Source organism: Symphalangus syndactylus, chromosome 7 (assembly GCF_028878055.3).
Source record: "Symphalangus syndactylus isolate Jambi chromosome 7, NHGRI_mSymSyn1-v2.1_pri, whole genome shotgun sequence".
In the NCBI taxonomy this organism is placed as follows: domain Eukaryota; kingdom Metazoa; phylum Chordata; class Mammalia; order Primates; family Hylobatidae; genus Symphalangus; species Symphalangus syndactylus.
The window spans coordinates 89,471,644-89,489,165 of NC_072429.2; the positions used below are offsets into that span (position 1 = coordinate 89,471,644).

General features: G+C 38.4%; 1 protein-coding gene across 1 annotated transcript in view; it reads left to right on the forward strand.

The window, feature by feature from the left end:
• The window catches only part of NECAB1 (N-terminal EF-hand calcium binding protein 1), a 172,330-nt gene that overhangs the window by 144,314 nt on the left and 10,494 nt on the right, over positions 1-17,522 (forward strand). Inside the window, exons 9-10 of the mRNA XM_055286727.2 lie at positions 3,793-3,846; positions 10,210-10,322. Of these exons, the coding sequence (XP_055142702.2) occupies positions 3,793-3,846; positions 10,210-10,322 (167 nt within the window). The remainder of the gene's footprint in view (positions 1-3,792; positions 3,847-10,209; positions 10,323-17,522) is intronic.

The window sequence follows — 17,522 nt, forward strand, 5'->3', positions numbered from 1 at the left end:
TAGACTTATCTCCACAAGATGAACCCTCATGTCCTGAGGATGGGTAAGGTCTCCGAAAAGGAGATTCTGTGCAAGAGCCAAGTTAAGAGGAAACAACCTTGTAGAGTTCTTGTCCCTCTGCCATGGTGCCTTTATTTGTTAAATTTATATTGAACACTTTACTGGAGCAAATACCTAAACTACTAGCTTGCTGCAAATCAACTTTCCTCCTTTCTTATTTTATTGATATGTGAGCTGAAACTAAAAAGATTTGTAGGAAAAATAGTGGCTATGGAAATTGGTTTTCCAATATTGGAAGATCAAATCCAGGACCTCTATTTGCAAACTAAAGCTTGTTAAAACGTAAGGATTCAGTTGCTAAATAAGTCCAGATTCATTTAAAGAATACAAATACCTCTTTTAAAAGTGGTTTTGAAATTTTGGACAAAACTGTCTTTATTTGGTATCTGAAATTTTTATAGTTACTTTTAAAGGAATGGCTCAAACTTATTTCATGCCTTTTTTTCTAACTTTAAATCAAAGTATTGTCATATTTCTTTTTTTTCTAGACTTTTTTTCTCCCTCCCTTCCTATAAAAGGGTTTCATTTTGAGGACAGTATCTAAGAGGTTTGCTAAAAGTACAATGTGATGGTTTTCAGCATGGGGCTCCAGCTGTGTGGAGCTCAGTGTGAGCTGTCTTAATGAATGGAGAAGCAGTGCAAGTTGTTTTCTTCTACAACTTATTCTGTACTGTGCTGATTAGGTTTTTAGAGAAAAACTACCCAATTGCCAAACAGTGGCTGAGTACGTCATTTCACTGCTGAGTACCTTGTCTCCTGTAGTTGTTAACACTAGTTTTGATCTTCCCATTAAAAGGAAGTGTACCTGCAGTGGAACATATGTTATCTTTTCTCTGCATTAAGTATTTATGATAAATTCTTCCTGCACTGAAACCAAGCCCTATTCTATGCATGTAGGGGAATATAACACTTAGCAATTTCTATAAATAGGTTTCTTCAGGTATTCCTTGTATCCATTTCAGCCTCCATGAGAATTTATAGGGATATACTGAGGTTATGTCTTGTGTTTTGCTTGATCCCTGTAGAAAACACCTTTAGTGGCTGGGTGCAGTGGCTCATACCTGTAATCCCAGCACTTTGGGAGGCCGAGGCAAGTGGATCACCTGAGGTCAGGAGTTCGAGAACAGCCTGGCCAACATGGCAAAACCCCATTTCTACTAAAAATACAAAAATTAGCCAGGCGTGGTGGTGTGCACCTGTAATCCCAGCTACTTGGGAGGCTGAGGCAGGAGAATCGCTTGAACCCCGGAGGCGGAGGTGGCAGTGAGCTGAGATCATGCCACTTCACTCCAGCCTGAGCGAAAGAGTAAAACTCCATCTCAAAAAAATAAAATAAAATAAAATAAACAAAAATAAAAAACAAACAAAAAAAACCCCACCTTTAATGTTAAACAAAATAACAACAAGGACAACAATAAAAGCTCTTCATTCTTCATTAGTCCTTAGTGTATCATCAGATCACAGGACATTCTCATTTGAAAGGATGTAATTCAGGATGTCACACTCATACAGCTTGTTTTAAGTTTTTCATACCTTAGATCAGGAGAGGTAGAACTGAAAATTGTACCTTAGTTAGTGTCAGGGAAATAGTGGTCAAGGAGATTACTAGGTTACAGTTTCTATCTGTGGAGTACTTTTTAGTTTTCAATTCACATCTATATACATTACATATAATTTTGCCTTCATGGAAAAGCTATGATTTAGACAGAGCATTCATTCAGCCATTCATTTATTCAACATTTATTGAGTACCTACTGTGTGTCAGGTACTATTCCAGCAGTGGAAATACAGCAGTGATGAAAAGAATATCCTTGGTCTTTGAAGAGACAGATAAAAAAAAAACAACAAATCCATGAAACAAGATAATATCAGATAATGGAAAGTGCTATAAAGAAAAAGTAGAGCAATATAATACAGATAGGGAGTTGAAAACTCCAAATGAGTGGTCTGGAAGGTCTCTCTAATAAGGTGATATTCGAGTTGAGATGTGAAAGACAAGAAGAAGCCAGCTATGTAAAGATTTAGGGATAGAGAATTTACAGCAAAGCAGGAAAAGTGAACCCCACAGAAGTTAAATACCTTGCCGAAAGTTCCACCACAAAAGAACAGCACATCTAGAGCAACATAGCTCTATTATTAACAGGCATATGTTATTTCAGATAGTCTGGATTTCTACAGTTTTCAATTTACTTCTTATCTATTTGAAGGAGTTATTCTACATAATCCTCATTGGAAACAGTGCTAGGATAGCCATTCATAGAATGAAGTTCTCAGAGATGAAGCACTAGGTTTCACTGGGGACATTAGGACATTAGCATTATTCGTTGGTCATCACAGAAGACATTAAGGTCTTAATTCTCAAAAGAAGACATATAAAGGGCCAACAAACATATGAAAAAATGCCCAACATCACCAATGATCAGGGAAATGTAAATCAAAACCACAATGTGATACTACCTTACTCCTGCAAGAAAGGCCATAATCAAAAAATTAAAACATAATAGATGTTGGCATGGATGTGGTGAACAGGGAACACTTCTACACTGCTGGTGGGAATGTAAACAAGTACAATCACTATGGAAAATAGTGTGGAGATTCCTTAAAGAACTAGAAGTAGAACTACCATTTGATCCAGCAATTCCACTACTGGGTATCTACCCAGAGGAAAAGAAGTCATTATACAAAAAAGATACTTGCACACACATGTTTATAGCAGCACAATTTTCAGTTGCAAAAATGTGGAACCAACCCAAATGCCCATCAATCAATGAGTCGATAAAGAAATTATGGTGCGTATGTACGATGGAATACTACTCAGCCATAAAAAAGGAATGAATTAATGGCATTTGTAGCAACCTGGATGGGATTGGAGACTATTATTTCAAGTGAAGTAACTCAGGAATGGACAACCAACCAAACATTCTATATTCTCACTCATAAGTGGGAGCTAAGCTATGAGGATGCAAAGGCATAAGAATGACACAGTAGACTTTGGGGACTCAGGAGAAAAGGGTGGTAGGGAGATGAGGGATAAAAGACTACAAATCAGGTTCAGTGTATACTGTTCAGGTGATGGGTGCACCAAAATCTCACAAATCACCACTCAAGAACTTACCTGTACAAGCAAATACCACCTGTTCCCCAAAAACCTATGGAAATAAAAAAAACCTTTTTTTAAGACTTCAAGGTCTTTATAGGAGTTCTTCACTTTTAGCAAATATCAATTGTATTTTCATTTACTCTTTAATTCACTTCCTATTTAATAAAGAAAAATTAACACTGGGGTATAAATGTATTGTAACAATAGACTAATGTTTATAATGATGTCCCAAGAAATGTAGAAATGTGGCAATACTCATTCATAGCAAAATAAAGCAGACTGTTAGGCTTAGTCATTCTAACTGTTTCCTTTTCTTTCGTTTACCTTCCTACCCTTTCCCTCTCTGTTTTAATGTACCCCTCTCATCCACTTTGCTCTCTAATGGCATCCAAGAAGTAAATTTAAAGCAATACTTTGAACATGTCTAAAACAGCTTCTTACAATTGATAAATGAGTACAAAGAGTCTTTACTGGAACAGCTGAGTTGTAAAAAATCAGTATTATTTCATCTTTAAGACAATGAGGTTCTTTTGGTTCAATGTTAGCCATGAGAGAACTATGATTTGAATATATGGCATTTTTTAAAATGATATAATTTTTTTCTTTTCTGCCATTTCTTCCTCTTATTGAAGGATCTCAAACTTGAACCACTGGAAGAAGAAATTATTGAAGGGAATACTAAATCTGTGAGTATTTTTATCGGGTAAAAATGTTAGAAATATATTCTTTAAAAACAATTTCTTCAAAAATTAGTTATCTCAATGAAAAATTGAAAAACTAAGTAGTCATATTTCATTTTATAGGATTCAGTAGTGTTGTTTCTACATTGTGATTTGTGTAAACCTAATACTTACTTCACAGTTTTTGCAAAAGTACCTGGCATGTAATAGGTGCAAAATGAAAATTTTATACATGTATGAATCAATGAGTTATTGAATAATTGAAGGAATATGACCGGCAGAGGAGGGCAACATTTAAGTTGTATCATAAACACATTTTGTAAATCCTGCTATGTTGTACACTGGATATACCTGAGCTGAAACCTGGTTCTGTTCATTATTATATTTTCAGCATTTAGCCTAGGGCCAGGAACATTGAAAATGCTCAGAAATAATTTTTCAAATAATAAATTGATGCAAAAGGGAACATTTGTATCCCTAGGGACAAGATGTCCATCCAGAGTGGCAGCGGCTTTTGGAAACAGAAGAAAAATGGACAAAGGGATCCTAAAAAGTACATTAAGATGCAACAAAAAGAAGTTAGCAAATAATTAAAAGAAGTATATATCAAGCTTTATTATTTATGTTGAGGCAAACATGCATAGTACATTGTTTCAGGAAGTTGGATGTTTATATTTACATTTAGTCAAAATTTGGATTTTAAAATCTTGGGTAACTAGGAGAAAAATCATTTTTTAATACCTTAGATGTATTATATACTTTATAGATGTCAGATGATTGGTCACACATTTATATGAAACCAAGATAGTAAATAACCTTTCATCTCTGAATTGTGCACAAGCACTGAAATGAAGATGAGATCCACCTATGTGTAAGGCTCCTGCCCATCTGTCCAAACTCATAATCCAAAGGGATTCTTCAGAGGAAGCTTTGTGGGAGTCTCAGAAAAGTTTAATCATGGCTGCTACTGTTAGAATCCTATAGTTATGAATACTTTCCCCCGATAAGCTAGATTTGTCACTGCATGTCTATTAGTTTTATCCCTCCAGAGACAGGGATGTAGTCTGTGTTAATTCATCAAGACTCCAACATTTTAAAATGGTAGACTTTCATGGGAAAGTGAGAGGAGAGGGGTGTTGAGCACATATACATACTAAGAATAGCGGATTTGTGCAGTCCCAGAGGCACAGGAATTGTTAACCTTGTGATCATGCATCTGTTATACTTCTCATAGGTTTGCATAGAGGAAAAACAAATATAACTTATCCAATGTTGTGAGAGATAATTGCCTATTCTTAAATAATTTTCTAATGTGAGATTATTTTCTCTCTCTAGCTGTGAGGAGGAAAAATTGTCTAAGGATTGTTTGTGAAAGGAGGCAGCTATTCCAATGGCAGGTCCCTGAGCGGCCAAAGCCAAGGCCAATTTTAAAAGATCAACACACGTAACATTACTAGTTAAGTAGTGCATAGAAGTACTTTAAACAAATAAGACTGAAGAAGGTCGTTCAGCTCTCAATATTGTTTAAAAGTAGGAAAGGATATTCCCTATTTCCAGCTATATATAGAGGTATAACAATTATGCTCTTTGGGAATAGACATATAGTAAAGATTTGAATTGGTTTGTTTTTTCAGAAGTAACAATATTTGTCATTAAAAGTTGTATTTTTTTATTAATGGTAGTAAGTGCATTACTATAAATTCCTGTAAAACCTCCTATATTCAGAATGACCAATATCATTTTTCACTGTTATTTCATAACTAGTGCTCTAGTGCTCATAATTCCATCCTACTATGTGTTAAATGATCTATCCTGATGCCCAAAACCAGTTTTAGAATTTATTGAGTAGAGAGGTATTTTTCCTTTTCCATTAGTGAATGCATGAGAACTTGGAAAAATAAATTCTATGACAGAAAGCAAAGAATAAATTTGTATTACACTTGGTTTTTGAAATGCTAATCTTTACTGATCCTTTGCTATGTGCCAAGTGTTGTACTAAACACATACATAACTCACTTAATCCTCACAATAGCCAAATGAGGTAGTGCTATCCTCAGACTCATTTTATCAATGAAAAAATTAAGGTTTAAAGGAGTTTACCTACCATAGCTGAACCCCTGCAGTTCAACCCCAGACCTATGCTCATCACCATGCTCTAACATTTTCAGCCCAAGTGTTTAGTGGATTTCTAGCCTGTAAAGTAGAATTGCTCTTTGCTAGTGAGGTTGTGGGTGAATGGATGATTGTTTTATGAGATTCCCTACCATAAGAGCAGAGCAGATTGTCTGGCAGGCTGGTTTAAGCACACAGCAAAAGTCCTGAACCCTAGCAACTGCCATCTCTAGTTTTCTGGGCAATGAGCCATTACATAATGATGAGTCCAGGATATGATTTCTTTTTTTAAGTCCATTTTTTTTTTCTCAGCCCAGAGTAAGAGATGTAACACTTATTTAGTACCTGTCATGGAAAGGATCCTTATACACACTATTCTATTTAGTCCTCCCAAGACTTTGTGATATAAGTACCACTATTCTAATTTTATGTATCAGAAGACAAACTGAGAAAGAATTAAGTAACTTGTTAAAGGCCACATAGGAAAAGTGAAGCTAATTCTTTTCACTTTATATGCCTGCTCTTGAAGAAGAAGGAAGAAAAGAAAAAGAGGACAGGATGGTGGAGACAGATGAAAGAGCACCTAACAATTATGCAGTGCTGTTGAGTTTCCAGGGCCACCTCAAATCCTTTCCTGGAATAAATAGTTTATTAAGAGAATTCTAAGATTAGTCAATGGCTAAAAGCAAAAGCATCTTTAATGTGTTTGTTCCACAAATAACTTGATCACCAACTATGTTCCAGGCCTGGAGATAGGGTCTGGAAATAAAGTGGTGAATATTATAGGCTAGAAAACAAACCAGAAGGAAATTATACAGGATCTACAATAAAATATGATGAGGATGATTATAGGAAAGTACAGATTTGCACAATAAGGGGACACAACTCAATTTAGGAGATCAAGGAATACTTCCAAAATGACATAATATTTAAGATGAAATCATAAAAAATAAATAGACTTTTTTTAAAAAATGCTTATGTATTTCTTACTACATTGAATGATTCTAACACTGCACTGAAAGAACACTAAAGTGCCAGATCAAAATATTTAAATGTTCCAAATGATTTATAACAAGCATATTATAAAGATGTGCCTGTATGGCACTTCTTACCAAAAGAGTACTGGAGTAAGATGATCATTTTCCAGATATTTTCTTCATTCAAAGGTTTTTAAAAAGTCATGATAATTTTAAACAACATTTGAGCACATTCTTGTGCTTTTCAAAAACTCAGACTTTTCTTCAGCACATTGTTGTTGTAATACACTAAAATAGCTTATCATACAACGAGTCTATGAACCTAGTATCTTTTTCTGCCTCTCTACACTCATATAAAACCGACAGGTAATATCTTATGAAGTCATTCCATTCTGTCATACATTCCTAAGGGTTTGGGGGCTATTGTCAAGTAATATAACAGAGACTATCAAAATATAAGTCTTGTTCTACAATGGCTGTTAAGAGTCAGTGAGAGCATACAAGAAAGGCTATGGTATCTCTGAAGACATATTTGAAACACAACTGTAAATGTACTTAAAATGTACTTTAGTCTCTGTGTCCCAAGACTAAAAAAGATGACATTTCTTTAAATGTTCCAAGAAATCAAAGGCTGATGCAACATAATCTAATGTCACTGGCAAATACTATCCTGTGAACTGAGACTGGCCTTTCATACTTACACAGCACTATTTAGTCCAAGACATTCCAAATTTCCAGCCATACTTCCATTGTAACAAAATTTCTATAAGGTAAATGATAAATGATATACTACTACTCCTATAATAGAGAAACAAAAATGTAGCACCATGAAAGGATATTCAACCATGACAGAGTGCTCTGAGCTAACTATATCTTGGGATCCCACATTTTAGTAAGCTTCAGGCTATGTATTTGACATAAGAGACACATAGAAATATTAACAAGATAGTAGGACTCCTGTTCCACCTCTCCCAAACCCCATATCCTACAATTTGTCTCGGCCTAGCCGGAACAGAAAATTTAAGCATTTTTATTGGATTTCGGAAAATCTACTTTAACTATTATTTAAAAAGCTCCGCTTGTCAGAATAGTCACCAAACTTAGGCAGATTATCTGGGGCTCTTTAAATGGATTTCTTTGTGTAACTATCTTAGGAAAAGAGGGGGAAAAGATACATCTGGTTTGGGTTGCAAAGTTGGACATTGCAACCCAATCTAGGAAGCCGAGAGCTCAATTTTTCCAACTCATACATCAATGTATATAAGTGAATGAATCAGTTAGGTATTGCTAACATAATAATGCACCCCCAAATTCAGTGGCTTAACACAATAACCACAATTTTGCAGGTAGGCAATTTAGGCTGGGATCAACTGGCTGGTTCTTATGGTCTCCCATGGGCTCCTTGTATCTCTAGTAAGCTGTATGTTAGCTTTGCTGATCTTGGCTGAGCTTTCTCATATGTCTAGGAGCTCAACTGTGCTCTATGTGGTTTTTAATCCTCTAATATAGGGGTTGGCAAACTACAGCATACCTCTTATTTTTGTTCATAAGATTTTATTGTAACACAGCCACACTCATTTGTTTATGTGTGGGCTGTGGCTGCTTTCACACGACAATGGCAGAGTTGACTAGTTGCAAAAGGAGCCATGTGGCACAGAAAGCCTAAATAAAATACTTACTACCCGTCCATTTACAGAAAATGTTTGCTGGCCCCTGCTGTAGCAGGTCTTGTTCATATGGTAATCTCAGAGATCCAAGAGAAAGAGTGGAAATCCACGGGCTTCTTAGGGCCTGAATTTGAAACTGGTGCACTGTCAGTTCTGCCACGTTGATTGGCCAGAGCAGGTTAGAAAGCCAAACCAGATCCAAGGGAAGGGAAAATAGAATCCATGTCTTGAGGAGAGGAGCTAAAAAGTCAAATTAGTCAAAGGGCATGAGTTCAGGGGGGTAGTGAAGGATTCTGGTTATTTTTACAATCCATCCCACTTGATCACGTAAGAATTGCCTTTAGACGAAAAGAATTATGATGGAATAGGTGGATGTATTTATATATCTCATTAGGAAAGCCCATGAGCTTTCCTAATTATCTGAGTTAGTAATCACAAATGTCCAACCAAGAGGTCCCTGCAGATTTTTGTGAAAAGGATATATCCATCATTATTTTGGTAGAAATTAACTCTACTTAGCTATTAATACTAAAACCATGTGCTTTGGTTAGTCCAACAAAAGTAGGAATATTTGTTGATGTACTGAATACCTAACCTCTAAAATATCATTGGTATTCAACGAATAGTAGCTATTGACATGAAATGAGAAACCCATTGGAATAGAAAACAGTAGACCAGGGGTTTAATTCTAGCTCTCATGCTACATAGCTGGTATTATTGTGGAAGTTATTTTTCTCATATTCTAGATCATCCTTACCTTGTTTTGTTTTTGTTTATGCACTTTTATGATTCACGCCAATCCTTACTTTGATTTGCACTTTTATACTTTCGCTACCAATTCTTGAAAAGAACTAATGTTGATATCTAAAATTCCATGAGAAGCCCACAGGTGGATCTTGAGGGAAGCCTTGAAACTACAATTGCTATAATGCTAATAGGATTTGTTACAGGAAACAGTTGGCATCCAATCCAGTGTGATCCGTTAAAAACAAGCACCATCTGATGCCATTACCTTTTGAACAGGGCCTGTTGTAAGTAGTTAATGTGTTTGACAACTCTGTAATATTTGATATACCTTTGGAAATGCATGAGTTACTCATTTTTTTGAAATCTGGTTGTTTGTAATGATTGTCACTTATGTCTAATACCACAAAATATTCAAGAACTTGGAGCTGTGCAATGAACAATAAGACTTCTCTTTAAAAATTGGTAAGTTGTTATAGGGAAGTGATCCCAGCTCTGCCTGCACAATAGAGACACTTAGGGAGGTTTTAAAAATAGCAGTGCCTGGGCCCCACTCCCAGAGATTTTGATATAAATATAAAGATAATTTTAAAACTTCTCGAGTCATTGAGAATCACTGCTTTTAAAGGGAAACACGTCATTGTAAAGAACACTTTGTTTAGCTTCTGGGACTAGAGGCAAGGAAAATATCTTGCCTAGATTACAGCCTTTATGCAGTTTTATACTTGGAATAGTCATGGCCTTCCTTGGTCATATTTTTGGATGACAATCATCTGTTTTTGTGAGGAGGAATGGGATGGGCAGTAGGAGTCAGCTTAAATCAGGCTCCGTGACAGCCAACGCAGTGACCCTCACCGCTTCCTTGGCAGCACATCATGCTTGTGCAGCGGCAGATGTCTGTGATAGAAGAGGACCTGGAAGAATTCCAACTTGCTCTGAAACACTACGTGGAGAGTGCTTCATCTCAAAGTGGATGTTTGCGGTAAGTGCTCCTACTCCCGCACCTTAGGCCTTTGGCAGCCCGGGAATGCAGTGAAGGCATTTTTCACTTTAGACAAGGCTGGGGGTCTAGAAGACAGATACCTGAGAATCCTCACATTAAGTTATACAGAGCTTTCCACCTGGGTGATGCCGTTTGCTGTCTTTAACTGAATGTTTTCTCTTTAATCTTTAAACCCTGTGTCGTTTGATCATTAGGGGCACCAAGTAAAATGAAATGGAGAGAACAACTTGAATGAAGAGACTGAATTTCAAATAAGTTGAAATTCTCTTTTGCATCCAGGCAGCCCGCACTCTGATTCAAAATCATCTCTGGTAGATGAGGCCCCAACTCTAGGACATCTAGCTGTGATTGCTCCCTTGGCAGTGCGCCCTGTGGCCTAATAACCATTTCAGGCATTAGGAAATTGCAGGCATCCCTGAAGTCAAGATTTCAGGCCTTGGTCATTAAAAGAAAATGAAGCAGCAGCAGATCTTTTCTTTCCTCTTTCCATGGGTTACCACCCAGCTCAGGCTTCAGATATCTCAAGCTACTAAAATATACTATTCCTCATCTTCAGTTCTTTCACTCCAACCGGTTCAATAAACAGTTACTAAAATAATTTTCTGGAAACAATTATCATAGAATTCCCTTAACTGGGAACCTAAAGTAACTCTCTAATGAGTCTCTTATCAAAGGCTAGACATTTGTCCTGACTCTATATTTAATCCTACTGACAGACCCAGGAATCCATATCACTACTATTATTTGTTCTTCCTCATCTAAACACTCTGCCTCGGTGATGCACAGATAGAATTTCTGGTATAATCTGTTTGTTCCCCACTCTGCCTCAGACCTGGCTACTCTTCCTCTCAGAAATGTGCACCCAGCTGCAAGTCTCTGCCAGCCCATGCACTGCCTCAAGTTCAGAGCCCAGGTCCAAATTCATCTGCTTTTAGAAAACTTCCACAACCAAGTCTAACCCTACCTTATGAGCTTGCTTAAACTATATTTCACAAGGCTCTTCAAATATTGCTTTGGGAAGGTTTTTAGAAAATGTGTGTGTGTTTGTGTATGTGTGTGTACGTGTGTGCATAAACAGATACTTCATGTCTCTGGGTGTTTTGCTTTTCCTCTCGGTGTTCAATTAATTATATTTTATTCATACCCCAGCAGAATATTTCTCTAGCTAAGAAGTCTGGCTCTGGAAATAAACATGGGATTTTACTAGCTTTGTGGTTTTGAGAAAGACCCTCACTGGCTCAAAGCCTTAGTTTTCTCCTCAAGAGGCTCATGAGATGGTTGGGAGGATTAAGTGAGACAGTCCGTATGCAGTGCTCAGCACAATGCTTCCCATCCACTGAAGATGTGAGCTGAAGTCACTATTGCGTTTACTATTGTTTCCCGGTTGTCTGGGTGGCTGACCTCCTCTGTAGAGTATGAGTACAGTACTTCCTCAGTGCCACTAACAGCTCATCATCCTCCAGTAGTGCCTTTGTAATAAGAACACAGGAAATGCTGTGTTTCCATGATTATTTTTATTATTCTATTTCACACTAGACTCAGAGGGCACAAATCAAAACCCCATTTTAGTCCTTTTTACTTCAGTGACTCAAGACTTGCAAAGGTGGGAATATGTGTAGTTTTTAAGAGCCCACTCATTTGAAAATAAAATTGAATATTTAAAAATGCAGGGTGCAGTGGCTCACGCCTATAATCCCAGCACTTTGGGAGGCCAAGGCAGGCAGATCACGAAGTCAGGAGGTCGAGACCAGACTGACCAACGTGATGAAACCCCGTCTCTACCAAAAATACAAAAATTAGCTGGGCATGGTGGCATGTGCCTGTAATCCCAGCTACTCAGGAGGCTGAGGCAGGAGAATCGCTTGAACCCTGGAGGCAGAGGTTGCAGTGAGCCGAGATCGCGCTACTGCACCCCAGCCTGGACGACAGAGCGAGACTCTGTTTCAAAAAAAAAAAAAGAAAAATGCAAGCAGAACCTATATATACACCATTCACAGTGTAAACTTCCCAAAATAGAGCTCAGTAAACTCTTTTTAATGAGGATATAGAGAAGATAAAGTCTATTTCAGTGTATTACAATCTCCAGGGATTGATTGCATGTTTTATATTTATAAAAATGACACATAAGTTTATTTTTTAGGTTCAGAAACACTAATGGGTGTTGGGAAAATGACCTCAAGCTACTAGAACAGCCCCAGGGAAAGGGAAACAGGCTGTGGGGGAGTGAGAGAGTGGATAGATTTGTGCTGCCTGCTGCAAATTCCATTCTCTCAATAACCACAATAAATTGCTCCATCAGCTACTGCTATGAAGTAGAGGAAAGGAGAGCATCTTTTTCCTGTTAGATTCTCAGCCTCTCTGTTGCCTTTGCAAGACTGTTTTGTTTCATACAGTTCTTTGTTCACTTCTTATTGCTGATTTTTCAGCTAATTTCTTTTACTGGAATTATCAAAATGTAGACTACATCAGATGGAATGAGCATCAGGGAATCACTACACCCATATGGAATATACATGGTATAGATGTTACGCCAGTGTGCCTGTCTACATTCAATTTTTCAGTTGTACCAGTTAATCAGGTTCAATTTTCTACCTGTATCAATTGATAATCAAATGCCACTGATGCCATCAGTCATGCTCCAATGCACCCAGCACAATTGCCTAGTGCTCGGCTGAGAAAATAAATCTCTGTGAACGTCAGAGGTTCTGTTCTCCTATGATGTTTAACTTAGTCTCATCATGATTAGGCACAAAATACTGCCATAAAATAAAATAGATATTATTAAGGACTAACAATATCAGGCATTTTGCACCTGTTTTCGTATTTATTTATTTTTGAGACAGGATCTGGCTCTGTTGCCCAGGCTGGAGTGCAGTGGCACAATCATGGCTCACTGCAGCCTCAACTTCTTGGGCTCAGGCAACCCTCCCACCACAGCCCCCAGAGTAGCTGGGGCCACAGGCACATGCCACCATGTCTGGCTACTTTTTAAAAATTTTGTACAGACGGGGTTACGCCATGTTGCCCTGGCTGGTCTTGAACCCCCGGTCTCAAGCAATCCTCTTGCCTTGGCCTCCAAAAGTGCTGAGATTACAGGCTTGAGCCACTGTGCCTGTCCTCTTATCTTCACAGCAATAATCAAGAGGCATATATTACATCCTGCTTAGAAGGAACTGGCTCAGATGGATTAAAAAAAACTTATTAAAGTTTGTCTGACTCTAAAACCAGTGTTTAATCCTTCTTGTCAATATTTGGTCATCCTTAGAGTTTCCTAGATTTTCTGTGGTTAACCAGGGGTAGAATAGACAAGTTCTCTCCTGTTCCAATTACAACAATGTCTTGCTTTCTTAAATTCAGGCCACTGAATTAGAGGTTTTGCCCTATAATTTTTTTGATTAGGAAACTCCGAAGTATGGGGAGTGACAGAGGTTTTGTTTTAGTAGTCAAATGAGTTTTTAAAAAGTTGTTAGTGAAAAACTCAAGCAGATTATGTGGACTCATGTTTGTAACATATACACACATATTGTTTGATACAACACATACACACACTATTCTTCACTTATTTTGTAATCATGAGGGCTCATTAATCCCCGTTTTTGTCATAAGGAGGTACCAATTGAATATAAGTGGTGTACACGGTATGTTCTCAAAACCATTCTTGACACCAGAGAACAAGAGAATAGTTTTGCTTTCAAGGATCTTAGACTCCAGTTGGGAAAACAGGATGCTCATTTATGAAGGTAGAGCACAATTAAAATCATGTTCATGGCCTAAAATTTCATGGTCGTTAAATAGAACAAAATGATTTCTAAAGTCACTCAGCTACGAAATTCGAGAATTTGAATATATTCAAAACTCCATGTCAAGGGCCTAAGGAATATGAATGTAGGATTACATTGTAAGAATCAACTCTGAGACATCCTTAAGAAATAATGGTGGCACATTGAATCATTAATCATTTATCAGTATTTATTTATTTATTTTTGAGACAGTGTCTCACACTGTTGCCCAGGCTGAAGTGCAGTGGTGCAATCTCAGCTCACTGCAGCCTCAACCTCCCAGGCTCAAGTGATTCTCTCACTTCAGCCTCCCAAGTAGCTGGGAGTACAGGTGCATGCCACCATGCCTGGCTAATTTATTTATTAATTTTTGAGATGGAGTCTTGCTCTGTCACCCAGGCTGGAGTGCAGTGGCGTGGTCTTGGCTCACTGCAACCTCCACCTCCCAGGTTCAAGCAATTCTCCTGCCTCAGCCTCCAAGTAGCTGGGACTACAGGTGCATGCTGCCACACCCAGCTAATTTTTTGTATTTTAGTGGAGACGGGGTTTCACCCTGTTGCCCAGGTTGGTCGCGAACTCCTGACTTTGTGATCCACCCGCCTCAGTCTCCCAAAGTGCTGGAATTACAGGCATGAGCCACCGTGCCGGGCCATTTTTGTATTGCTTATAGAGACAGGGTTTCATCATGTTGCCCTGGATGGTCTTGAACTCCTGGACTCAAGCGATCCACCCACCTCGGCCTCCCAAAGTATTGGGATAACGGGAGTGAGCCACCATGCCCAGCCTCATTAATCAGTAATTATATAGATGAAATAAATTGGTGACCCACAGCTTGGTATGGAGAAATGTGAGGACTGGCCCTCTTGCCATGTCTTTTCTTCATTGGTTAGGCCTTGCTTGTGATTTAAAGTAGGACATGCACATGGGGAAGGAAGAGGCCAAGAGGGAAAGTCCCGTCCATTATGGGCAGTTTCCTCATTTAAAATCTTTAATCCCACCTGTTCCTGAGCCACATCCATTTCCCCTAGAAGCCATTTCACTGACACATTTTCAAGCATCCAGGAATATTCAAGGTCTCCCAAAGCTCAAGGTTGAAGCTTTTAGGGCCTGCATCCAAAGACAGCTTAGCCAAAGAACTCTTGCTTTAGCCAATGAGTGTTGTGTCACAGGAAGTATGAAGATTTCAAGGAGAAAGACACAGGCTGTTTCGGGTGAGTAGAATCACATAAGAAACAAATCACAGGTGTGTTGTTGTGCAGTTTTACATTTACAAATAATTGAAAGCTAATCATTCAAGCCCTAAGCCTTTAACAACTGCTGACAAATCTTTCTAAAAATTATTTCACAATTGTACTTTTCTTGCTGTCTCAGTGTGATCATTGTGTGTCATTATCTATACAGTATAGTCTCAAATATCAATGTCCTTAAATGTCATTGCCCCATATTGGTCTTTTTGGCCCTTAACTGAAAGTACCCATTCTGTAAAGCAATTCCGGTCAGCACTTTCACCCATGTGCCTTTGAGACAGAATCTGCACTTTCATCACTGCATCTGCTTCTTGTCAGTCACCTTTATTAGGTTTCCTAACTCTTTGTCAGAGTACAGCTTTTGGAGGCAAAAATGCCTAAGTTCAAAGTGATTTACTCACTAGCAGCTGTGATGACCATGGACAAGACATTTCGTCTCTCCATTCCTCAGTTTCCTTATCTGTAAACAATGGAGAAATAAATACACAAAGATGACAACAGCACCTTCCAGTATCAAATAGGAATGCTTGCAACTGCAATCTAGAGTAAGCACAGTAACAGTCACTTATATCATAAGTACATTTATTATTCTCAAAAAGAAGTCAGAGGCAACAATCTCAAGGTTCTTCTACAGCTTAATGCTGTCATCAAAGATCCCAGGTCTGTCTTTCAGATGTACCTTCTGGCTCTTCACCAGATGGCCCAGTCAGGAAGAAAAAGGGAGAACCAACAAGCTCTCCTCTCATGTCTGATCCTGAAGATGCAAATGTTTTCCCAGAGTCCCTGCTTCCCAGCATACTTCCCCTTGCATCTCACTGGCCAGAATTCAAGTCACATGGTCATTGCTGGCCACTGGGAAGGCTAGGAAACAAGTGTCCAGCAGAGAGGAGTAAGGTTATCAGCGTATTCTCAGTCCAACACTGACTGGTACATTGGGTGTATTGCAAAGTGAACAGTGGCAGAGTCATGTTAGTAAGAGGAGAGTACTATTTGGGGAGGCAATGGACAGTGTAGCCACATGACCCCCAAAGTAACTGTGAAGGTAAAATGGCTTATCTATGGAAAATACTTAAATTAGACCCTGGAACATAGCAATACATGTAGAAATCATCACCACCACCACTATTAATACTTATATTATTAGCTTGCTGCTTCTCATTGCTTTAATAGATATGTACATTTTCCCTCCATTTCTTTTCTGGTTTTCCTCCCACCCCATTCCTTTTGTTTCTGTTAGCTTTGCTTCTTAGCTTTGACACCATTAAGGCTTAGCTTTCATAGCTACTCACCCAACGAAAGTGATACTTTCCTTTTAGCTATTGGGCTAACAACTAATTAAACACACACACACACACACACACACACACACACACAGAATAAGCCAAGTACTGAGTTAAGAATTCTACATGTAACATTTTTTTTTTCCAGAAAGAGTCTCGCTCTGTTGCCCAGGCTGGAGTGCAGTGGCTTGATCTTGGCTCACTGCAACCTTCACCTCCCTGGTTCAAGCGATTCTCCTGCCTCAGCCTCCTGAGTAGCTGAGATTATAGGCACGTGCCACTGTGCCCAGCTAATTTTTGTATTTTTAGTAGAGACAGGGTTTCACCATGTTGGCCAGGCTGGCCTTGAACTCCTGACCTCAAGTGATCCACCCACCTTGGCCTCCCAAAGTGCTGGGATTACAGGTGTGAGTCACTGTGCCCGGCCTTACATGTAACACTTTAATTCTCAAAGTATTGTTATCATTATTGCATAGATAAGGAAACCAAGGTTGAGTACTGGGATCAAGGTGGCACAGCTAATAAATGGTGGATGGTGGAAGGTCTGCTGGGCTATACTTTAAATCACTGCCATTTCATACTGTGATGTCCTCCTTTTTACTCCTTCAAAAGCTTTAGCATTATGCTAAAATTTTATGAATTTCTTATCTTATGGTCTTATGGCTAGCCTGGAAAATGAAAGGTTCAAATAGCAGAATAAGTGGGCTTTTAATGTAATAAGTATACAAATGAATTAGTTTTCAGGAAGCAGTTGATGAAGAGCTTGAAATACAAGGCTGAGTATTTTAAACTTTATCCTAAAGAAAATAGATATGGATTGTAATTTCGTCCAGTATACTGTTGAAGGTTATGTTTGGGGATTACATCCCTTTG